Source organism: Bufo bufo, chromosome 6, assembly GCF_905171765.1.
Source record: "Bufo bufo chromosome 6, aBufBuf1.1, whole genome shotgun sequence".
Classification (NCBI taxonomy): Eukaryota; Metazoa; Chordata; class Amphibia; order Anura; family Bufonidae; genus Bufo; species Bufo bufo.
In genome coordinates this window covers 46,775,471-46,800,511 of record NC_053394.1, presented here as the reverse complement: position 1 = coordinate 46,800,511, position 25,041 = coordinate 46,775,471, and the positions used below count along the sequence as shown (strand labels likewise).

The 25,041-nt window shown below is 43.6% G+C and overlaps 1 protein-coding gene across 1 annotated transcript in view; it reads left to right on the top strand.

Annotated features, from left to right (window-relative positions):
* TCERG1L (transcription elongation regulator 1 like) overlaps positions 1-25,041 on the top strand; it is a 343,152-nt gene that overhangs the window by 233,146 nt on the left and 84,965 nt on the right. Inside the window, exon 7 of the mRNA XM_040437737.1 lies at positions 7,828-7,943. Within this exon, the coding sequence (XP_040293671.1) occupies positions 7,828-7,943 (116 nt within the window). The remainder of the gene's footprint in view (positions 1-7,827; positions 7,944-25,041) is intronic.

The window sequence follows — 25,041 nt, the reverse complement described above, 5'->3', positions numbered from 1 at the left end:
GGAATAAAATGGGTTTAGAATGTGCTCCGTTTTCAAAGCTGGTATGTGACATTGCTTCGCTGCGCAGTGTGCAGGTAACAATAGGGGCACATGTTTATTCCAAGATGCAGACAAGCACAAGCCCAAACCTTGCACAATAATTGTACTGCTGATGCTAATACAATGCAATGGAAAAAAGGGTATCTTGTTTCATACATCGATTGAGTTAAAGTTGAGGTTTACAAGATATACGGTAATTTGGAATTACCAACTTTTTTGCATGCCTTAAAATATTTGTGCTTATGTATATAACAGATAAAACATTAATGTCCACATTTTTCTTTCAATTACATTGTATTCGTTTTTCAAAGAGCACAAAACAGGCGTGGAGAAAAATCTTTTCATCATATTTGACATAATCATCTTGAAAATGTAAGAATATATTAGTTTGTAAGTCCAATAAGGGCAAATAGGTATTTAGTCTCTAAAGCCAACATGTCAGGTCTTCTATGCTACCCTATCTGAGGGCAGAATAGTATAAAGGGGAAGATGTTGAGCCCAATGTTGTATCATTTTTCATTATTTGGTTCAGTATTTTTTAAACAAAAAGCATCTCCTGCCCGAAATCGCAGAGAAAACATGTGAGTCCATCTTACCCTGCCCACACATAGTTGTCCATGTGTATAGGAAAAGTTTTTTACATTGCATTCAAAAATCTCAGACCATTTTACTTTGTTCACATTTTGATACCAAAAAGCCACAAAGGGGACACACAGTACATATAATAGCTTTATTAGACAGTAGCAAATTACAAACAATGAAAACATTAATTGAAAATGAAGCAGCAATGCAAGTAGGCGCTGAGACAAGCAGCTCACCTGCTGTACCAAGAGAAACAGATCAGAGCCATCTAAAATGCTCACTTCAATAGTAAATGAAGGGACACTAGTAGCTGTAGTATCGCAAGGTAATTAAAACTTTCACCCAAATATCCTAATGTTAAATGCCACTATAAGACTAATCAATGAGCCCAAACAGTGCTGTCCAGAGATCGGATCCTTTTGGCTGTTTATCAAGGTATTTTTTCCATTATAATACTTTATCCCTAATTTACTCATATATTTAGTCCACTGTTTGGGCTCATTCTTATTGTTGATCGCAACTATTCTAATCACAAATTTTTATTGCAAATATTGGCACTTAGAAAATTTGCGAATATGTAGAATATAGTGTTATATATTCGTAATCGCAAATATTCTAGATATTTTTTTCATCAGTAACCTCCCTTCTTGCTTGTGGGCCAATGAGAAGGCTGCAATATTTTGGTCAAAGCTTAGCAACATCCCTAGCAACCAATAGGAAAGTTGCCTACCCCTTACTATATAAGGACCTCCCCAGCAGCCATTTTCTGCAGTTTATTTGCAGTTCTGAGAGAGAGAGAGCAGTGACATTGCTGTGCTCTGTGCTTTCATCTGGATCCTATTCCTTATCCAGTTATATTAGATAGTTAGTTAGATAGCTCATATATATAATACAGATAGTTAGTGGGAGATAGTCAGTGTAGGTTAGATAGTGATATAGTGTAGCTGATAGGTTCCAGTGCAGGGTGTTAGGTAGTGTGATAGGAATTACTGTTTCTCTGATGTCCATACATACATGCTACAGACATAGTGCTGTGAAGTCACAACAATACTTAGTGCACCAATCAGTAATATCTACTCAGACCTGATAAAATGTAAAGTTGCATGTATTGCGCAAAAAATATGCGCATCATTAGTTCCGATTTGCGCAAAAATTCTGATTCCGATATGCGCAAAAATAATGACTGGAGACCACAAATTCTAGAATTCTCAAATTTATTGCGAATATTATGCGAAAAATTTGCGAAATATCTATTACTTTTTGGAGATTGGAATAACCTATGACATTTCTCTGCCACTTGACTCCCTTTTTGCTGCTACTATAAAACACACATACAGGAGGGAAGTATGTCTTCAAATTGCCCGCCCCAGATGTTTTTTTTTTAAATATTTGTTATAATTAAAAAAGGTAAAAAATATTTCTCTTCTACCGACCTGTATACTGCATGATTAATTAAACTAAAATATAATACTTGAGACGTCCCTTCTATATCTGTTCTCCCAAGGTCATGAAAATGGAATTTATTTCTTTGAGGATGATCTAACTTGTTTTTTCATCTGTGACCGCACTTCTCTTGATTTTGATAATGAAAGAATCCTGTTTTTCTATTTAAACACCTGGTTCAATAATTTTTGTGATAATCTATTTTCCAGCCGCTGCATCCTCTTACTTAACAATTACAGCTGATTGTGTGTATTTAAAATTCAAAGGCATGTAGCGAGGCACTGACTGTCTTGAAATTAAATTTAGGCACAGAAATAGTTTCTATCCATTTTTATATGTCACACTGCATTTTTATTTAATATATGTAATTATCTCCAAGGAAAAACAGGTCCTGTGAACGATAAAACACTTTAGGTGCTCATTCAGCAGAACTATGATTTCTGCTCTGCTTCTTATAATTTATGAGTTTTCGTTAGATGTAGTAGCTTAAAAGGGTTATCTGGGATTCTCAAGATAGGTCATCAATATCACATTAGCAGGGATTTGAGTCCTGGAACCACTGCCGATCAGTGGTTTTGAGAAGCTGTGATGAGTGCAGCGGCCCTCCTAGGAGCTTCCCCAAGCACAGCACCGTAAATCGCATAGTGGCTGTGCTTGGTATTGCAGCTCAGCCCCATTGACTTGAAAGGGACTGATAATAAGGTGTCAAGTGATAATAAGGTTACAAATATCTGTTTTAAAGGGAACCTGTCATCAACTTTATGCTGCCCATACTAACGGCAGCATAAAGTAGAGACAGGTGAGTTGATTTCTCATTTAAAAGTTAAAAGTAAGTGGTTGCCGAGAACCAACTTCACAATCATTGCAGACCGGGCCTGGAAAAGAGTCACGGCCCGCCTGAGAAGAGTCCTGGTTATTCTCGAATTCCTGCTCTCCCTGCTGATGATTGACAGTCTTCTACCTAGTTTTCTCCCTTTCTCTCTAGGAGAAAACTGCCAATCATCAGCAGATGGGCGAGAGAGCAGGAGATTATGCATAACCAGGACTCTTCTCAGGTAGATTTGACTCTTTTTCAAGGCCTTGGCTGCAATGATTATGATGCTGGTTCTCAGAAACCACTTACTTTTAGCTGATGAGTGACACACCGCTGAGATCAGCATTTCTGTCACTATTTTATGCTGCCCTCAGTGAGGTCAGCATAAAGTTGATGACAGGTTCCCTTTAAGTAATTTGCAAACATTACATAAAAGTCATTCTCATTTTATATCGATATGCAATGTAAAACTTGCCTGTGTTCCCACCACAAAAAAATATTTTTTTTATTTGAACGGCCACAGACCGATGAATTGAATTGAGTCTTGCACAAGAAAGGTAAAAAAGTAGTGCATACAGCGACATACAAACAAGTGTATTGGCCCATTGGCTATAAAATGTCAGTGTTCAGTCCATGTGCTATTCGTTCTACACTCAGACAGCCCATGAACATGACAACCGCTTATCTGTATGAGCCCATACTTTAGCTAAGGGCTCTTTCACACCTGCGTTCTTGTCTTCCGGCATAGAGTTCCGTCGTCGGGACTCTATGCCGGAAGAATACTGATCAGGATTATCCTAATGCATTCTGAATGGAGAGTAATCCGTTCAGGATGCATCAGGATGTCTTCAGTTCCGGTACGGAACGTTTTTTTGGCCGGAGAAAATACCGCAGCATGCTGCGCTTTTTGCTCCGGCCAAAAATCCGGAACACTTGCCGCAAGGCCGGATCCGGGATCAATGCCCATTGAAAGGCATTGATCCGGATCCGGCCTTAAGCTAAACGTCGTTTCGGCGCATTGCCGGACCCGACGTTTAGCTTTTTCTGAATAGTTACCATGGCTGCCGGACGCTAAAGTCCTGACAGCCATAGTAAGTGTAGCGGGGAGCAGGGGAGCAGCATACTTACCGTCCGTGCGGCTCCCCGGGCGCTCCAGAGTGACGCCAGGGCGCCCCAAGCGCATGGATCACGTGATCACATGGATCACGTCATCCATGCGCATGGGGCGCTCTGACGTCATTCTGGAGCGCCCGGGAGCCGCACGGACTGTAAGTATACTGCTCCCCCACTCCCCCGCTCCCCGCTCCTACTATGGCAACCAGGACTTTAATAGCGTCCTGGGTGCCATAGTAACACTGAAAGCATTTGGAAGACGGTTCCGTCTTCAAATGCTTTCAGTACACTTGCGTTGTTACGGATCCGGCAGGCACCTCCGGCAACGGAAGTGCATGCCGGATCCCAACAACGCAAGTGTGAAAGAGGCCTAATCAGAAAGGACATACTCAACTCAGATTTTTTTTGCCGGCCAACACAGTGGCACACCCATGAAGAGGCAAAGTATAAAATATTTTCATAAAAACAAGTTTCTGTCCACTTTGTAGTCTTTCTTAATAGAAAGTAGTAGGAGTTTGTTTTCGTCCAACATCAACGCATTCAGGTCATACATCAAAGCAGAATGACATACTGTAACAGAACATCACATCTGTGGTCTGTAATTTTTTTTATTTCAAACCTGGGATCTAATCAAACAAAGCAGGATTTATGCTTTTTTTCATACATGGACTGTTTTCAAGGGTGGACCAAATTGCACATTTGTCACACCACCCCAATTTGGGTTGCTTTTTTTCTTGATCTAAAATACATGACATTGGAGCCCTTCTGCTGTAGTTTCTGTAAAAGGTTTTTGTTAGATGCTGGTGGCGTGTTTCTCCAGGTATGAATGACAGCTATGATATTATACTCCTCAACATTGAAATTGTAACACCAAGAAGAAAAATTCATTTTATTGTTGGAATCTTAGGATCGATATAAACATGCTAAAAAATTGGCAACAAAATATTCAAAACATCTCGATTTTTAGAGTGTCAAGTACCATGTGCAGAAATACACACGCCTTGGCATGCTATCAATGAGGTGATTAATGGTTGTCTGTGGAATGTTCTGGTATGCTGAATACACTTGGACACGAAAATCATCAAGATCCGCTGCTGCCAGCTTCCTTTCCTCTTGTCAACCAATGATGTACCAGAAGTGCTCAAGACAAGTCTGGAGATGCTTCAGGCCATGGTAGCACATTTAGGCCACACAGGCTGCTCGCAGTGGCACAAACAACATATGGACTGGCGTTGTCCTATTGAGAAACAGCTCCTTAGACATTTTGGAGATATGGCTATACCACTGGTTACATGGCCAAATCAATGTAACACTGAGCTGTTATTACATCAGAAATATAGACTAGAGGGGTCCAGTTACTCTACAATATTCCACCTCACACCATAATCCCAAGAGTAGGACCAGTGTGACATTCAATTGTGAAGGCATCTTCATCGCAGACTCCGTATCGTCTCCAGACAAATCTCTGGCTATCATTGTGTCTGAAATAAAAGTGAAACTCATTGCTGAAGAGGTTAGACCTCCATTCCAGCCTCCATTGCCATCTTGCTGTTCCCCAGCATGATCTTTCAGAGTGGTGGCATGAGGTCAATTGAACACCTGTAGCTGGACGTCTGGCTCATAGCACAATGTCATGCAAAAGCCTTCTGATGGTTTGTGTAGACACTGTTTGCTGCCCAAGGCTTGGGATATGATGTCTAATTTCATGGTGCACCTATTGCTGTCAGTTTTGCCTCTATGTTCTTTACTCTACTTTTGTGCACAGTTCCTGCAGAATTACTGTATTGTCGTTAGTGATTGATGCTGCAAGAGTTACCAGGCATCCTACCTAACATAATATAAATGCAATGAGGAATCTAAAGAGCTAAAAATGTTTTGTGAGCTTTTGCAGGGAGGCAGGGGCCGATACCTGTGCTTTAATATTTTGGCGAATTCTAAGCATGATTAATGGCTACCTTTAAAAAAAAAACATTCAGTTGGAGTTTACATTAAAACATTGATATAAATGTCACAGATGATAAATGTTCTTTCGTTTGGGAGTTATTGTAATTAATTATACCTGCTTTCTCTTTTGTGTTAGTAATGAATGGAAGTAAGAACTTTTCTCAAATGTTCGAGAGGATTCAGTCATGGAATAATGATGTTTTCATTATCCTGTTATTTTTCATGCAGTTTTAGCTTCTGTGACATAAAACGTTTTATCACGTCCAATATAATTGTCCAGGATGAACTCTGATTGATTATTTAAAGCTTGGGGCTCAGGGGACTTGTCCAGGATCACAATATCTAGGCATCAAATTGTAGGTAACCATGAAATTCATTGCAACATATTAAACAGGTTATCCAACCCCTATAATAACTCCCCCAATGCCTGGGCACCTCATATAGGTTATACTTGACCCACTCCCCGGCACCCGCATCGCTCCTGATCTCCACACGATCGCTGATGCATCTCCCGGTCGTGCAGATTGAAACTTCCGGCAATGGGAAGGGGGGGTTGGGACAGCTAATAGCAGGTCACGACGGGGACGAGCCTCCTTAGCATCGCGTGTGTTGCTAGGGAGGTTGGTCACCGTTGTGGCAAGCTAATGGCTGCTAGACTCCCCCCCCTTCTTCGATCTTTTGATCCGTACAACAGGAAGATGCAGCGACAGCCCTGCGGGGATCAGGAGCTATGTGGGAGCCTGAAAGCGGGGTTAGTATGACCTATATGAGGTGCCCAGGCATTGGGGGGTGGGGTCATTATAGGGCTAACACTTACCTACATGTGTACTCAGGGTACAGCCACACAATCAGGTTTCTGGATGCAGTTTTGGAAGCCAAAATCACGCGTGAAACATAAAAGGAAAGACATATACAACTTCTCTTTTTTGAATTCACCCCTGGTTTTGGCTTCCAAAACTGCATGGAGAAACCTGACTGTATGGCCGTACCCTTAGAGGGTAAGTCTATCTTCAAAATCCAGTTTACAGAAGGTATACAGATATTACCTACATGATTAGTTAAATGAGTCTTTACAGACATTACGTTTCTTATTTTGAGATAATTCCGAATCCTAGATAAATCCTAGAGTTGCACTGAGATTTCTGTGGGTCACCACTGGAAACAGTCAACGAGTTCGCTATCATACAAACACAGCTAAACAGATCATGTACTATGCCTGGTGTACACATAACACTTCCCAGAATGCAAATCATCAGAGCAAGCTTCCAACAGACTTTAAACCAGCAAAGGATGCAGGGACATTTTAGATCTCAAAGCTGCAGAATTGTGAATGCAGCTCTGGGCTGTACTACTGGCTGTAAGATCAACAAGACAATATTTTTATTTTCTGTGAAGTTTTTAGGGTAAGATGGTGTTTGAAGCTGGAGATATCCTAAAGTGGGCCATTATCATAGACTCCAACTTTTCCCCAACCAGTGCCAATGGGAATTGCATTATTTCCTATGCCACTTGACTTGCTAGTGATGTTGGTTCGTCAAACCTAGTACATGACTCACCTTCACTTTAGTAGAAGATAGTAATAGTGGCATTTAGCAAACTTCACTGAGTTGCTGTGATCTAGCCAGAACCTTAATTTTAACTTTTTTTGTGCAAAATTTGACTTTTCACATTCATATAGACAGAAATTCAGCTTCAGGTATAGTTTTATAATTCTTTTCACCAAACCCGCACAGTGGTGGTATGTTTGGTGGTCAGATTCTGATAGCTTATTACTAAATTAGTAAATGTAATATATTGGTCTAACTGGATTTTCTTTTTTTTTTCAAGTTTTTATGACAAATTAAATTTTTAATACTGTAGTCATTAATTGATTTTGATTATTGTGTTACCAGTCACCCTTCGAGAATTGAAGCCCATGTCACTCCTCTGCTGCCAGCTCAGCTTGCCAGAATAACTGCATCCCCTGCGGTCACCTTTATGACAGCTTTGACTGATCATGCTTCAAAAGGTAGGTGAAATGTTTTTATGAAACATTACCTGACCAACTCATTGACTTTGTGTGGTATATGTTCCTGTGCACGATACTGAAGGGTTGCAGATGTCAACCAAACTTGAGAAGGAGACAGTCTTTGTTCACAGACTATAATAAGGTCAACTTTTAGTATAAGGCCCTTATGCTTCCAGTTCTAAAATGTTTGATTGATGGTGAATAAATGTTGAAGTCACACACATTTTTGGTGTAGCCTAACTTTTACATCAGATTTACTGAACCTTATACCATTATAGGCACACATTTTTAAACCTGCTATTAATGTTCAGATGTGTCCTTCTCATCTCTCTTTTTGGCCCAACATATCCCTACATGCATGTAGCGAAATGACCAACTTTAGAAAAAACAAACAATATTTTGTGACACTCTGCTGGGAGTTGTTTATGCTATATGTAGCTATATGTTCCATCTAGTGGTTATGATGTGAGTTACAGCCTGTAGATTGTTTTTCTAGAATGTTAGAATCATATATTGAATGTACAGTATATGCAATTGATGAAGCTCCACTGTTTAAGGTCGTCATCTCTTAAGAGTTTCGAGCAGCTTTAAAGGGTGGTCTCTTGTTCTTTCGGACCCGCAATTGCACAGACAGCCCATACATCTAAATGGGAATTGCATAATGCTTCATTCACTCAGTGGTGCTGCTGTAGAACGATTGCTCACTTGACAGCTTTCTGGATAGATTACAGAAGAACGCTGAGGATCTCTGAAATGAGATTTCAGATGATCAGTTCATCATTGGGGGATCATTGTAACAAAAAGGGATTGCCAAAGCAGACAACCCCTTTTAAAGGGGTTTTCTGATCTGTATTATCATCTTGTAAAATAATCATGACATTCCCGTAATTCTGTAATGTATTTATTTTACATTTATTGCTTCTATCTCCCGTTCTGGGCTGTGGTCACATGACCATGTCCATGCAGCTCTTTCTTACTTCCTGTGATGTCATGTCCATGGGTGGGGCATTGATAGGGGGAGTGTCTAGGTAACTAGCTGAGTGGGAGAAGCTATAAAATAGCTGGGCTGTGGTGGAGCTGTGGCAGAAAAAGGAGAAGTGCCTCATGGGATTGATTGGATACAGGAACAGTAAATGTTACATACGGGATAGAAACAGACCAGTGTGATAGGTTTACATGGTGAAAACGGGACAGGTCTAAAAAAAAAAAAAAAAGTGTGTGGGGGGGGGTACATGATGTGAGCATCTACATGAGCATATCAGTTAAAAACCATATCAATCCTGGAAAACCCCTTTAATCATGTAAGACTCATCTAAACTAAAGAATATAGTACATCCTTGTAGTAGATATCAGGCCTGACATTTTCAGAACATTTTTGGATGACATTTTGGGTGGAGTAATAAAGTTTTTACTGTAACTTGACTTTTACATCACCTTCACTGAAATGTATAATACACACTTTTATGCATAAAAGTCAGTCGTCTTCAGTGGGAAACAGATATTTAGAGCAATCCCGGAGTACATTACTGTAGTGGCTGTGTACATATTATAAGATACTGAACTGTAGTACAAATAACTGTCATGGTTATCTGCTGCCGCTACAGTGTGAGATACTAATGTATAAAATGTTATCTGAGTAGCAGGGCAAATGTAATTTGTTGTATAATTGCAGTTTTTGAATTGGTCACAATTTATTGAGCCGGTAACTATTTGCTTTTTCATATATTTTTTTTTTCTAAATTTTGTGGATTTCCTCCCTGCCTACGTTAATTAAATCAGCAATTTATGTTGATGTAAATGGGCTTCCTGTCTCATCTGGGTCAAATGTAAAAGACAATTTACATGTTTAATGCATACAGAGCTTGAAAACATTTCAGCAAAATGTGTTATTTTTTATCTCAATTATGCAACTAATGACCCCATCTTGAATGCATCCCCCCTTTTACCGTGACCGATCCAGACAATGATTCCTAATTATAATTATCAATAAAGAAATAATCGCTGCTTCTTGACATCTGGTCAATGGCTGTACAGGAATCATAAAATGGAATTTGTCATATTCCGGCTCCGCTCGGAGGTACATAAAAGATGGGATGACCTTTAATTAGCAGCATGTAAATCATTTAAAGTTGTCAGATAATGTTCATGCTTGTGGAAGTGTTTTCTTAGTTCAGAAAAGTAAGACACTCAATACATTCAGTTTCAGGGAACGCGCAGGGAAGAAACAGTAGGAAATTGGGGAGCGCTGGAGTGGGACTACCTTAGCAGACAGTACAGTCTTTCAATCAGCAATGTGATACTTATAGTTGTCTCTGTAATGCGTTTCGGTCCCTTTGTCAGGCAGCAATCAACAACTTTAGTTTCAGTGTACGGCTAGATGGTGCAGTGTACGGCTAGATAGATTTTTGGCTGTGATATACCCCTGTTCTACCTAGTAGACAGGTAAACAAATTTCACTAATTTGTCTGTTACATTTTCGGGTGAAATTCACCAATTTTTGGCTATGATATAGCCCTGCTCTACCTAGTAGATAGGGAAATACATTTCACTAATTTGTCTGTTACATTGTCGGATAAAAATCCGAAATTTTGGGCTGTGATATACCCCTGCTCTACATAGTGTAAAGGGAAATACATTTCACTAATTTGTCTGGTACATTGTTGGGTGACATTCACCAATTTTTGGCTATGATATACCCCTGCTCTACCTAGTAGACAGGTAAATAAATTTCACTAATTTGTCTGTTACATTCACGAGTGAAATTCACCAATTTTTGGCTGTGATATACCCCTGCTCTACCTAGTAGATAGGGAAATACATTTCACTAATTTGTCTGTTACATTGTTGGGTGACAAATGCTAATCTTTTGCGCTAGAAAGTACATTTGCGGCCTACACTGCATTTAGGACAGTACGAATCAGGTGAGGCCAGAACAAGTACATAATATAGTAGATTGGGGAAACAAAAGTGCAGGAGCAGCACTCAACGGTTCGTCCTTGTTGCCGAAACGTTGCTGAAAGATCAGAGTTGGCACCTACAGCCCATGGCCATCTGTCTTTCAACTCACCCCCTTGCAAATCAGGCAAGCAGCCTGAGCCCCAAGTCATGCAGCAGTCTGTTATGCTTTTTGATGACTCTGCTGGCAGGGTTTCCGTGGGTCATACACATAGCCCTGCACCAGAAGTGGAAGAGATTGAGTGCACTGATGCCCAACCACTTATGTTTCAGGATGAGGACATTGGAAGACCACCGCAGCACGTCTCTGATGACAAAACACAGATGCAAACTGCTGCGGATTTATGCAGTATGCAAACCGACAAGGAGTGCAGGGGTAAAGAGTAGGTGAAAGATGATGTGGAGGATGATGAGATACTAGACCCCACATGGAATCAAGGTCATACGAGTGACCTGTCTAGTTCGGATGAAGAGGCGGTGGTCGCAACAGAGGCACCAGCACAGCAGAAGAGGGAGCAGGGTGCAAAAGCATCTGTTACATTTTTGGGTGACATTTTACCATTTTTGCCATGAATAAACCCCTGCTCTGCATAGGTGACAGGGACATACATTTTTAAAAATTGTCAGTTACATTGTCAGGTGACATTTTACGAATTTTGCCGTTTACAAACCCCTGCTCTGCATAGGTGACAGGGACCTAATATTTGTAAAATCGTCTGTTCAATTGGTGGGTGACATGAACACAGTTTTGCCGTGAATAAACCCCTGCTCTGCATAGTTGACAGGGACTGAAATTTTTTAAAATCGTCTGTTCCATTGGTGGGTGACATTAACCCATTTTTGGCGATGAAAAACCCCTGCTCTGCATAGGTGACAAGGAAATAAACGTAAAAAATTTGTCTTTAATTGACGCGCGCCCCCTCCTTTCATTCGATGCTTCAACTTTAACAACTTGTCCCACATTTCCACTCTTTGGAGCCATTGACCTCCCTTGGATGTGGTATCTCTTTTGCACGCTACCGCGTGGAACCCTGATTCGCCGCTAACCGTGATCAACATGGTTGGAGCAGAAAAGAACATCGAAAGTTGATAGAGAAGATATCAAAATGGATCGTGGATGTCACGGGAACGTGCGATCAGGCAGAAGTTATCTAGAATCAGCAAAGCGGCAGCAGGGCCTCTCCTGTCTAACGTTTCAAAATCCAAAATACCCCAGTGACATTCCCTATAATTTTTTATTAATCATTCCAATAACAGGGCATCTTAAGAGTCCTGTATTGTCATTTATCGTCACTACCTCCCCGAGTCGCACGCCCCCTCCTTAACTTGGAAGATTCTGCTTCAATACTTTGCCCCACATTTCCGCTTGATTACATTTAATTTCATCAATTGACCTCCCTTGCATTTGGTATCCCACTCTCAGGTTCCATCTCCGGGCTGGAACCCTGATTTCCCGCTACCCATGATCACCATGTAGGCGCATAATAGAACATCAAAAGTTAAGAGAGAAGATATCCATTGGATCGTGGGACATCACGGAAACATGCAACATGGTGGAGCAGTATGTGTGCACACGCCTACACGAACTGATTGATTGGGGCTGCCCCCTTCAACTTCTGGGTCTCCAAATTGGGGCACATGGCCTGAGCCTGCCCTTTACACCTTGGAGGTGCTGGCCGAACTGTATTTTCGTAAAAGTCTGTGTTCGGGTTCGGTGTTTCGGGCGCTTTCTTCTTGGCGCTTTTTGGAAAGCTGCAAAGCAGCCAATCAACAAGCGTCATACTACTTGCCCCAAGAGGCCATCACAGCCTTGCCTACTATTGCATGGCTGTGATTGGCCAGTGCAGCATGTGAACCCAGCCTCTATATAACTTGGTCACGTTGCGCTGCACGTCACTCTCTGCTGATTGAAGAATAGGGAGAGGTTGCAGCTTCGACGTTAGGGCGAGATTAGGCAGTTTTTAACTCCTCAAAAAGACTTCATTCTGTGATCGATCTGCAAGCTGAGGATCATGTTAAGTGCTAATATTGACTTGCTCACTTTTTTGAGGCTTGCCCAGAGCGTTTTTAGATCACTTTTTTCTGGGTGATCGCGGCCATTTTGTGACTTTGTGCGCCAGCACAAGCTATCACCAAGTGTATTTAACCATCAATAGTGTGGTTATTTTGTGCTATATCCTACATCAGCTGCAGGCTGACCTTGTCACCGTAGTGCATTTAACCATCAACATCTGGTTATTTTTTTGCCATATACTACATCAGCTGCAGCTGAGCCTGTGTCAACCGAAGTGCATTTAACCATCAACAGTCTGATTATTTTTTGGCCATATACTACATCTGGTGCAGGGCTGAGCCTGTGTCACCCAAGTGCATTTAACCATCAACAGTGTGGTTAATTTTTGGCCATATACTACATCAGGGGCAAGTTGAGCCTGTCACCCAGCGCCTAAAAAATAGACCTGACATTTCTATTCAACCAAATCTGTACTGTTTTAGCTGGTCAAGTCAATTTGTAGTGACCGTAAAAGCACACTTTTTGTTCTGGGTTGAAAAACTATTCCCAAATTTGCCATTCTCAAAATAACTAGTTTCTGGTATATGAGCCTACTTGAAATCTATCCCAAAAAGGATTATCTTACATTGAAGGTACTGATAGTGGTCCATTCAGAAAACCTAAAACACACGCTACCTGTGCAGAAAGAAGTCTGATTCTGAGATTAAACCTTAACCTGTCACACAGATGCTAAAAAAAAAACAGGTCTCACATTTCTATTCAAGTCAAATCTGTACTGTTTTAGCTGGTCAAGTTATTTGTAGCGACCGTAAAAGCCCTTTTTTTTTTTCTGGGGTTAAAAAACTATTCCCTAAATTTGCCATTCTCAAAATAACTAGTTTCTGGTATTTGAGGCCTACGTGAAATCTATCCCAAAAAGGATATCTTACATTGAAGGTACTGATAGTGTCATTCAGAAAAACCTAAGACACACGCTACCGTGCAGATAGAAGTCTGATTCTGAGATTAAACCTTAACCTGTCACACAGTGCAAAAAAAAAAACAGGTCTCACATTTCTATTCAAGCAAATCTGTACTGTTTAGCTGTCAAGTTATTTGTAGTGACCGTAAAAGCACTTTTTATTGTTTGGATTGAAAAACTATTCCCAAATTTGCCATTCTCAAAATAATCTAGTTTCTGGTATTTGAGGGCCTACTTGAAATCTATCCCAAAAAGGATATCTTACATTGAAGTACTGATAGTGTCATTCAGAAAAACCTAAGACACACGCTAGCGTGCAGATAGAAGTCTGATTCTGAGATTAAACTTTAACCTGTCACACAGATGGCAAAAAAAAACAGGTCTCACATTTCTATCAAGCAAATCTGTACTGTTTTTAAGCTGTCAAGTTATTTGTAGTGACCGTAAAAGCACTTTTTATTTTTTGATTGAAAAACTATTCCCAAATTTGCATTCTCAAAATAACTAGTTTCTGGTATTTGAGGCCTACTTGAAATCTATCCCAAAAAGGATATCTTACATTGAAGGTACTGATAGTGTCCATTCGAGAAAAACCTAAGACACACGCTAACCGTGCAGATAGAAGTCTGATTCTGAGATTAAACCTATACCTGTCACACAGCGCAAAAAAAAAACAGCCTCAACATTTCTATTCAACCAAATCTGTAGTGTTTTAGCTGGTCAAGTTATTTGTAGTGACCGTAAAAGCACACTTTTTGTTCTGGGGTTGAAAAACTATTCCCAAATTTGCCATTCTCAAAATTGTGGTGAACGGGAACAATGAGGAAAACATCTAATAAGGGACGCGGGACATGGACATGGTCGTGTGGTGTTAGTGGACCCTCTGGTGCTGGGAGAGGACTGGGCCGTTCTGCCACAGCCACACGTCCTAGTGTACCAACGACCTCAGGGTCCCAGTAGCCGCCAGTATTTACAGGGATATTTGGTGGGGCCCAATGCCGTTCTAAGGATGGTAAGGCCTGAGCAGGTACAGGCATTAGTCAATTGGGTGGCCGACAGTGCATCCAGCACGTTCACATTATCTCCCACCCAGTCTTCTGCAGAAAGCGCACAGTATGGCGCATGAAAAACCCAGCCCATCATCTGTCCATCACCCCCATGCATATCAGGGAAACTGTCTGAGCCTCAAGTTATGCAGCAGTCTCTTATGCTGTTTGTAAGACTCTGCTGCCAGGGTTTCCCAAGGGAATCCACCTAGCCCTTCCGCCGGGGTTAGAAGAGATAGAATGCACTAACGCACAACCACTTATGTTCCCTGATGATGAGGACATGGGAATACCACCTCAGCACGTCTCTGATGATGACGAAACACAGGTGCCAACTGCTGCGTCTTTCTGCAGTGTGCAGACCGAACAGGAGGTCAGGGGTCAAGACTGGGTGGAAGACGATGCAGGGGACGATGAGGTCCTAGACCCCACTGGAATGAAGGTCGTGCCACTGACCTTTCAGAGTGCGGAGGAAGAGGCAGTGGTGAGACCGAGCCAACAGCGTAGCAAAAGAGGGAGCAGTGGGCAAAATCAGGAACACCCGCCGCCAAGAGACTCCGCCTGCTACTGACCGCCACCATCTGGGACCGAGCACCGCCCAAAGGCAGCTTCAAGGAGTTCCCTGGCATGGCACTTCTTCAAACAATGTGCTGACGACAAGACCCGTGTGGTTTGCACGCTGTGCCATCAGAGCCTGAAGCGAGGCATTAAACGTTCTGAACCTTAGCACAACCTGCATGACCAGGCACCTGCATGCAAAGCGTCCGATAAAATCAAGTGTCCGATAAAATCAAGTGTGGCACTGCGCAACGCCATCTGTGGCAAGGTCCACCTAACCACAGATACGTGGACCAGTAAGCACGGCCAGGGACGCTATATCTCCCTAACTGCACACTGGGTAAATGTAGTGGCGGCTGGCCCCAGGCGGAGAGCTGTTTGGCGCACGTCCTTTCCGCCGCCAAGGATCGCAGGGCAACATTCTTTGCCTCCTGTCTCCTCCTCCTCCTACTCAGCTTTCCTCCTCCTCTTCTTCCATCTGCTCATCCAGTCAGCCACACACCTTCACCACCAACATCAGCACAGCCCGGGGTAAACGTCAGCAGGCCATTCTGAAACTCATGTTTGGGGGACAGGCCCCACACCGCACAGGAGTTTGTGGGGGGGGTATAGAACAACAGACCGACGAGTGGTTGCTGCCTGTGAGCCTCAAGCCCGGCCTGGTGGTGTGCGATAATGGGCGAAATCTCGTTGCAGCTCTGGGACTAGCAGGTTTGACGCACATCCCTTGCCTGGCGCATGTGCTGAATTTGGGGTGCAGAAGTTTATTCGCAACTACCCCCGACATGTCAGAGCTGCTGCATAAAGTGCGGGCCGTCTGTTCGCGCTTCCGGCGTTCACACCCTGCCGCTGCTCGCCTGTCTGCGCTACAGCGTAACTTCAGCCTTCCCGCTCTACCGCCTCATATGCGACGTACCCACCAGGTGGAACTCCACCTTGCATATGCTGGACAGACTGTGCGAGCAGCAGCAGGCCATAGTGAGTTTCAGCTGCAGCACGCACGGGTCAGTCGCACTGTGGATCAGACACACTTCTCCACCAATGACTGGGCCTCCTTGCGAGACCTGTGTGCCCTGTTTGCGCTGTTTCGAGTACTCCACCAACATGGCCAGTGGCGATGACGCCGTTATCAGCGTTACAATACCACTTCTATGTCTCTTTGAGAAAACACTTAGGGCGATGATGGAAGAGGAGGTGGCCCAGGAGGAAGAGGAGGAAGAGGGGTCATTTTAGCACTTTCAGGCCAGTCTCTTCGAAGTGACTCAGAGGGAGGTTTTTTTGCAACAGCAGAGGCCAGGTACAAATGTGGCCAGACAGGGCCCACTACTGGAGGACGAGGAGGACGAGGATGAGGAGGAGGTGGAGGAGGATGAGGATGAAGCATGTTCACAGCGGGGTGGCACCCAAAGCAGCTCGGGCCCATCACTGGTGCGTGGCTGGGGGGGAAACACAGGACGATGACGATACGCCTCCCACAGAGGACAGCTTGTCCTTACCTCTGGGCAGCCTGGCACACATGAGCGACTACATGCTGCTGTGCCTGCGCAACGACAGCAGAGTTGCCCACATTTTAACGTGTGCGGACAACTGGGGTTGCCATCCTGCTGGATCCCCGGTACAAAGACAATGTGCCCCTCCTTACTTCCTACACTGGAGCGTGATAGGAAGATGCGCGAGTACAAGCGCACGTTTGTAGACGCGCTACTGAGAGCATTCCCAAATGTCACAGGGGAACCAGTGGAAGCCCAAGGCGAAGGCAGAGGAGGAGCAAGAGGTCGCCAACGCAGCTGTGTCACGGCCAGCTCCTCTGAGGGCAGGGTTAGCATGGCAGAGATGTGGAAAAGTTTTGTCACCACGCCACAGCTAACTGCACCACCACCTGATACGGAACGTGTTAGCAGGAGGCAACATTTCACTAACATGGTGGAACAGTACCTGTGCACACCCCCTCCACGTACTGACTGATGGTTCGGCCCCATTCAACTTCTGGGTCTCCAAATTGTCCACGTGGGCCAGAGCTAGCCTTTTATGCCTTGGAGGTGCTTGCCTGCCCGGCGGCCAGCGTTTTGTCCTGAACGTGTATTCAGCACGGATGGGGGAGTCATTACAGACAAACGCAGCCGCCTGTCTACAGCCAATGTGGACAAGCTGACGTTCATAAAAATGAACCAGGCATGGATCCCACAGGACCTGTCATCCCTTGTGCAGATTAGATATTAACTACCTCCCTTAACAATATATTATTCTACTCCAGGGCACTTCCTCATTCAATACAATTTTAATTTCATTTTACCATTATATTGCGGGGCAACCCAAAGTTGAATGAACCTCTCCTCTGTCTTGGGTGCCGGGGCCTAAATGTGTGACAGTGGCCTGTTCCAGTGGTGGGTGACGTGAAGCCTGATTCTCTGCTATGACCATGAAGACTTATTCTGTGCTGACATGAAGCCAGATTCTCTGTTACGCGACCTCTCTCCTCTGCCTGGGGGCCTGGGCCTAAATATGTGACAGTGGCCTGTTCCAGTGGTGGGTGACGTGAAGCCTGATTCTCTGCTATGACATGAAGACAGATTCTGCGCTGACATAAGGCCAAATTCTCTGTTACGGGACCGCTCTCCTCTGTCTGGGTGCCGGGGCCTAAATGTGTGACAGTGGCCTGTTCCAGTGGTGGGTGACATGAAGCCTGATTCTCTGCTATGACATGAAGACAGATTCTGTGCTGACATAAGGCCAGATTCTCTGTTACGCGACCTCTCTCCTCTGCTGGGTGCATGGGCCTAAATATGTGACAGTGGCCTGTTCCAGTGGTGGGTGAACGTGAAGCCTGATTCTCTGCTATGACATGAAGACAGATTCTGCGCTGACATGAAGCCAGATTCTCTTCTATGGCATGAAGAGACTGATTCTGTGCTGACATGAAGCCAGATTCTTTGCTATGGCATGAAGAGACTGATTCTCTGCTGACGTGAAGCCAGATTATCTGCTATGGGACCTCTCTCCAATTGATATTGGTTCATTTTTATTTTTTAAATTTTTATTTTAATTCATTTCCCTATCCACATTTGTTTGCAGGGGATTTACCTACATGTTGCTGCCTTTTGCCAGCCCTCTAGCTCTTTCCTGGGCTGTTTTACAGCCTTTTTTAGTGCCCAAAAGTTCGGGTCCCCATTGACTTCAATGGGGTTCGGGTTCGGGACGAAGTTCGGTTCGGGTTCGGATCCTGAACCCGAACATTTCCGGGAAGTTCGGCCGAACTTCTCGAACCCGAACATCCAGGTGTTCGCTTAACTCTAATTATAAGATGTAACTTTATGGAGTAAAGCAAACAAAACAATGTCTCCAATATTTTCAGAATAAAATGAATTTCTCTCGAAGCATTGTAATGAAAACCTTAACAGCACAGAGCCCATCTAGCGTCCCACTGACTCTCAAAGGTCACAGCTGCTATTTTTCTGCTTTTCGGGTGAAGCTTTGATGGAACCATCTCTACCTATTTTGAGATCCTGTATTTGATACAAAATTGTAATCTACCAATCTTTTACAATCTGACCTTTAGGAAAGCTTGAGAGCCATTCACACGGTGATACAAAATATAGCGACTGATTACTAAATGGGTAATAGAGATGCAAATGAGAATACAAATTTCTCTGTACGATCTGCAGTCCTATGTAAACCACTGCTACAAGGTGACAGATTTAGCAGTGCCTATTTTGCCCAATATCTCTGCAAATGATGGCTTATCATGACAGTCAGCATCAGAATAGGTTCCAGGCTTCACCTAAGGAAATTATCTTGGGGCCCGACCTCCGTCTATTCAGAACATGTTCACTTCAGCTTGCATCATAAACTGATCATAAACTCAATCATCATAAACCTATTTTTTTTCTTTCAATTCCATCCCATTTCGAACTTTTTTCCTGCCTCCCACAACATGGAATGGAATATTAAATGTTGCAGTTAAAAAAAACACAATTTGTCCCTGTACACAACAAAAGGGAAAATATATCCCTCTTGGAAGGCAGGGATTAAAAAACAAAAAAGGAAAGATTCAGGAAGAGGTTAAAACTGAAAGGACAGCTCCTCTTTAAAGCAGACACAAAGTGGTGGCAACACATAATGGCCCACTTGTAGGTTAGCAATCTAATTTTATGATGGAAGCCAATAATGTCTGCTGCATTAGCCTTGCTTGCACTATTAAACCATGCACAATGTACTGATTTCTGCAAATGTACCTAAACCATTGAGTCAAATCAGGTTCACGCTGTAATTCACATTTCTTCCATATATTCAATAGGCAATGGATATTGTATAACTCCTCTGATGGTATCATAGATTGTGGGGATAAAATGTGTTACTGTAAGTGTTTCTTTTCAACATGATTTGCAGTTAATTATGGTGCAAAGAAGAAAATTGATGAAAGTGCTTTTCCTCCCACTGAAGTCACATTCACACTATAAAAATGTTAGGTAAGGCATGAATTAACCCCTATTATGTAACAAAACTTGTAGTCCGCTATTTGCTAAATTATATAATTTTCATTTCAACCCCCAAGACTTTAAATCAATAGCCAAGGGCTATACCAATTCTGTTTTTAGGCCTAATTATTTATTCTTTCTTTTTTAAAAAAAATAACCTTTATTATAGTCTTTTAAATTAAACACACAATAACAAACTATCTTACTAATAATAAATAATGTTGCCAACAGAGAGCAACTGATTACAGCACGCAACAATGATTTGCTACTGAGAGAAAAACATATAATTTATACAAATATATATTTATACGGTTTTTCACTCCCCCGCATTCCCAAAGTCCTAACTTTTTTATTTTTCCATTCACCATAGCCTTATGAGGGCATATTTTTTGTGGGACAAGTTGTACTTTCTAATGGCAACCATTTACGGTTGCATACCATGTAGTAGGAGTGGGGAAAAAATTCCAAATGGGGTAGAATTGGGAAAAAAGCAATTCTGATAAAGGTTCTTATATATATATTTTTACACTGTACACTATGCTGCAAAATTGTTATCTCCATGTCACGCATGGTGTACAGGAAACAAGATGATACAATACAAACAATGACTCACTGGATCCACAACTAAGGAACAAAGGGAGACCCCTGCAATCGTCCTGCCGCTCTCCCCTTATTGCTCAGCCTATGCGACCACCCCAAAGGTGATGGGCGGCATATCCACGTACCTCGGCTATCTTAGACCTGAGGCCCTACAATAGTGAGGGGACACGACCACCGGCTCCCTACACAGACACGGAGGGAGTCAGGGTCACCTGGATCCAGACAACAGAAAATCATAAATACATAAACAGAACTTATCTTGCAGACGACTGTGGACAGGGAACTGGGAACTGGGAGCTGGGAGCTGTGAACAGCATGCACACACACTCCAGGAAGTTGTATCAGCCGCACCCAACTGCCTTATGGGGAGGAATATAAAGGGAAGTGATCAGTCCGACTGCATGACAGCTGAGATAGGACTAACGAGGTGAGGAACAGAATATCAAAACAAAGAAACTCAAGGAGGAGGATCTGGACGGCTCCTGTCAGAGCTTCTCAGCTGTCTGGTTGTGACAGTACCCCTCCCTCTAGGAGTGGTCTCCGGACACTCAGGGCCCACCTTCTCAGGATGGGACCTATGGAAAGCCCTGATGAGACGAGAGGCCTTAATGTCCGTCACTGGGACCCACATCCTCTCCTCAGGACCATAACCCTCCCAATGAACGAGGTACTGGAGGGAACCGCGGACAAGACGAGAATCCACAATCCTAGAGACCTGAAATTCAAGATTTCCATCAACAATAATCGGAGGAGGAGGCAAAGGCGAGGGTACAATAGGTTGAACATAAGGTTTCAATAAGGACTTATGGAAAACATTATGGATCTTCCAAGTCTGAGGAAGATCAAGACGGTAGGCAACAGGATTGATGACAGACAGGATCTTGTAAGGCCCAATAAACCTACGACCCAACTTCCAGGAGGGAACCTTCAATTTGATATTCTTGGTAGACAACCACACCAGATCACCAACATTCAGGTCTGGACCAGGCACACGTCTCTTATCCGCCACACGCTTATATCTCTCACTCATGTTCTTTAGATTATCCTGAATCTTTTGCCAAATAGATGACAAAGACGAGGAGAATCTGTCCTCATCAGGCAAACCAGAAGAGCCCTCTCCAGAGAAAGTCCCAAACTGCGGATGAAACCCATATGCACCAAAAAATGGTGACTTATCAGAGGACTCCTGACGACGGTTATTTAAAGCAAACTCAGCAAGGGACAAAAAAGAACACCAATCCTCCTGATTCTCCGCCACAAAACAGCGCAGATATGTCTCCAGATTCTGATTGACACGCTCCGTCTGGCCATTCGACTGCGGATGGAAAGCAGAAGAGAATGACAAGCGAACCCCCAAGCGAGAACAGAAAGCCTTCCAGAATCTGGAAAAAAACTGCGTGCCCCTATCAGAGACTATGTCTGAAGGAATCCCATGCAATTTGACAATGTGGTCAACAAATGCCTGCGCCAGCATCTTAGCATTGGGCAAACCAGGAAAAGGGATAAAATGCACCATTTTGCTAAAACGCTCCACCACCACCAGAATCACAGACTTCCCCGAGGAACGAGGCAAGTCCGTTATGAAGTCCATGGACAGATGTGTCCAAGGACGGGAAGGAATGGGCAAGGGAAGGAGAGGACCTGATGGCCGTGAATGAGGGACCTTGGCACGAGCGCAAGTCTCGCAAGCTGCCACAAAACCCTCAACCGACTTACGAAGCGCAGGCCACCAGAATCTCCGAGCAATGAGATCCAGTGTGGCTCTTGTCCCCGGGTGCCCAGCAAGGACCGTATCGTGGTGTTCTTTAAAAATCTTGTGTCTCAAAGCGAGATGCACAAACAACCTCCCAGGAGGACAAAGATCAGGAGCTTCTGACTGGGCTGCCTGCACCTCTGCCTCCAATTCAGGAAAAAGAGCAGAGACCACCACACCTTCAGCCAAAATGGGACCCGGGTCTTCAAAATTCCCACCTCCTGGGAAACAACGTGATAGGGCATCTGCCTTCACATTCTTAACCCCAGGGCGGAACGTAACAACAAAATTAAACCTTGAAAAGAACAAAGACCATCTGGCCTGTCTCGGGTTCAGACGCTTGGCTGACTCCAAGTAGGCCAGATTTTTATGGTCAGTAAACACGGTAATAGGGTGTCTGGCTCCCTCTAGCCAATGGCGCCATTCCTCAAAAGCCAACTTGATGGCCAACAATTCCCTATCTCCCACATCATAATTTCTCTCTACGGAGGAGAGCTTCTTTGAGAAAAAGGCACACGGTTGCCATTTGGCAGGAGAGGAACCCTGAGACAAGACCGCACCCACCCCTACCTCAGAAGCATCAACCTCAACTATGAAGGGTAACGAAACATCAGGTTGTACTAGGATGGGAGCGGAAGCAAAACTCTCCTTGATATTAGAAAAGGCCTTACGCGCCTCTACCGACCAGGAAGAAAAATCTACCCCCTTTCTGGTCATATCAGTGAGTGGTTTAACAACAGAGGAATAATTCAAAATAAATTTCCTGTAATAATTAGCAAAGCCCAAAAAAACGCATCAGCGCCTTCTGATTCTCAGGAAGCTCCCACTCAAGCACAGCGCGAACCTTCTCGGGGTCCATGCGAAAACCAGAAGCGGAGACAAGAAACCCCAGAAATTGGATCTCTGGAACCGCAAACACACATTTTTCCAGTTTCGCGTATAATTTATTCTCCCGCAGGATGAGTAAGACCTGACATAAGTGTTCCTTATGAGTCTTGAAATCAGGAGAAAAAATCAAAATGTCATCCAAATACACTAATACAAATTTTCCCATTAAATGATAAAAAATGCTGTTGACGAAATGCTGAAAAACGGCTGGGGCATTCATCAAACCAAAAGGCATAACTAAATTCTCAAAATGGCCCTCAGGGGTATTGAAAGCCGTCTTCCATTCGTCTCCTTCTCTGACCCTAACCAGGTTGTATGCCCCTCTTAGGTCTAATTTGGAAAAGACTTTCGCCCCAACAACCTGGTTAAACAAGTCCGGGATCAGAGGAAGCGGATAAGGATCACGAATAGTGATACTGTTCAGCTCCCTGAAATCCAGACAAGGTCTTAAAGAACCATCTTTTTTCTTAACAAAGAAAAAACCAGCGGCAACAGGTGACTTCGAGGGTCGTATGTGTCCTTTTCTCAGACTCTCAGAGATATAAGCACGCATAGCGACCCTCTCAGGTTAGGAAAGATTGTATAAACGAGATTTAGGCAGTTTGGCGCCTGGGATGAGATCAATAGGGCAATCATACTCCCTGTGCGGAGGTAAACCCTGAACTCCACTCTCAGAGAAGACATCCAAAAATTCAGAGAGGAAAGATGGTACAGTTTTAGTAGAAACCTCAGAAATAGATGTTATGAGGCAATTCTCTCTGCAAAAGTTACTCCAACCATTTATTTGCCTCGCTTGCCAATCAATGGTGGGGTTATGTTTAGTGAGCCAGGGTAGCCCCAACACTAGAGGAGTAGGCAAACCGCTAAGGACGAAACATGACACATCCTCAACATGAGCATCATTCACAATTAAACGGATATTGTGAACTATGCCCTTTAATGATTTCTGAGAGAGTGGAGCTGAATCAATAGCAAAAACAGGAATATCTTTTCCCAAAGTGCATACCTGGAAACCATGAGTTATTGCAAATTGATTATCAATGAGGTTGACAGCTGCTCCACTATCCACAAAAATCTCACAAAAAATGCTCTTGCTCTCTAGCGCCACCCTAGCAGGCAGGACAAAACGGGAACTACAAGCAAAAGGAAAACCTTCAATTTCCGCCTCAACCCTGCCAATAGTAACAGACGGAACATTCTTAAAAGATTTCTTCCTTTTTGTCTCTTTATTACTCCCAGAAAACTGCCTGAATCTCCTAGAGGGACAAACATTTGCCAGATGATTTATACCTCCACAACAAAAGCAAACCCTCCCCTGCGGGCTGAATCTTCTATTGTCTGAGGCAATCAACCACAGCTGCATGGGCTCCTGCTCAGAAGGGGCTGACAGCGACTGGGACCCCTGTGCACAGAATGACACCGCTGCACTGTCCCGGGAACCGCAATTATTTTCCCATCAATTTCCAGACCTTACTGATGCGCAACCATTCTTGTCATCGGATGAGGAAGAGGAGGTAGCAACGGCCGCCACCCAGCGGTCTGACGACAGTACCCAGATCAGCCCAAGGAGGGTGGTCCCCGCTGTTGCTGCCTACTCCGAGATCTTTAATGTCAGTGTTGGTGAAAGTGACGATGATGACATGTCGATGGACGTCACATGGGTGCCCACAAGAGAGGAAGAGGAGGGGAGTTCAGAGAGAGAGATGGAGCTGCAGATAGGGGGTAGAAGGAGGAGAAGCAGGCAGAACTTGCAGTGCACAGGAGGCAAAAAGCAGACTGCAAATGTATCTGGAGTGAGCCATCCACCATGCACGGTCACATCTGGCACTCCCAGGACGCCGGCACATG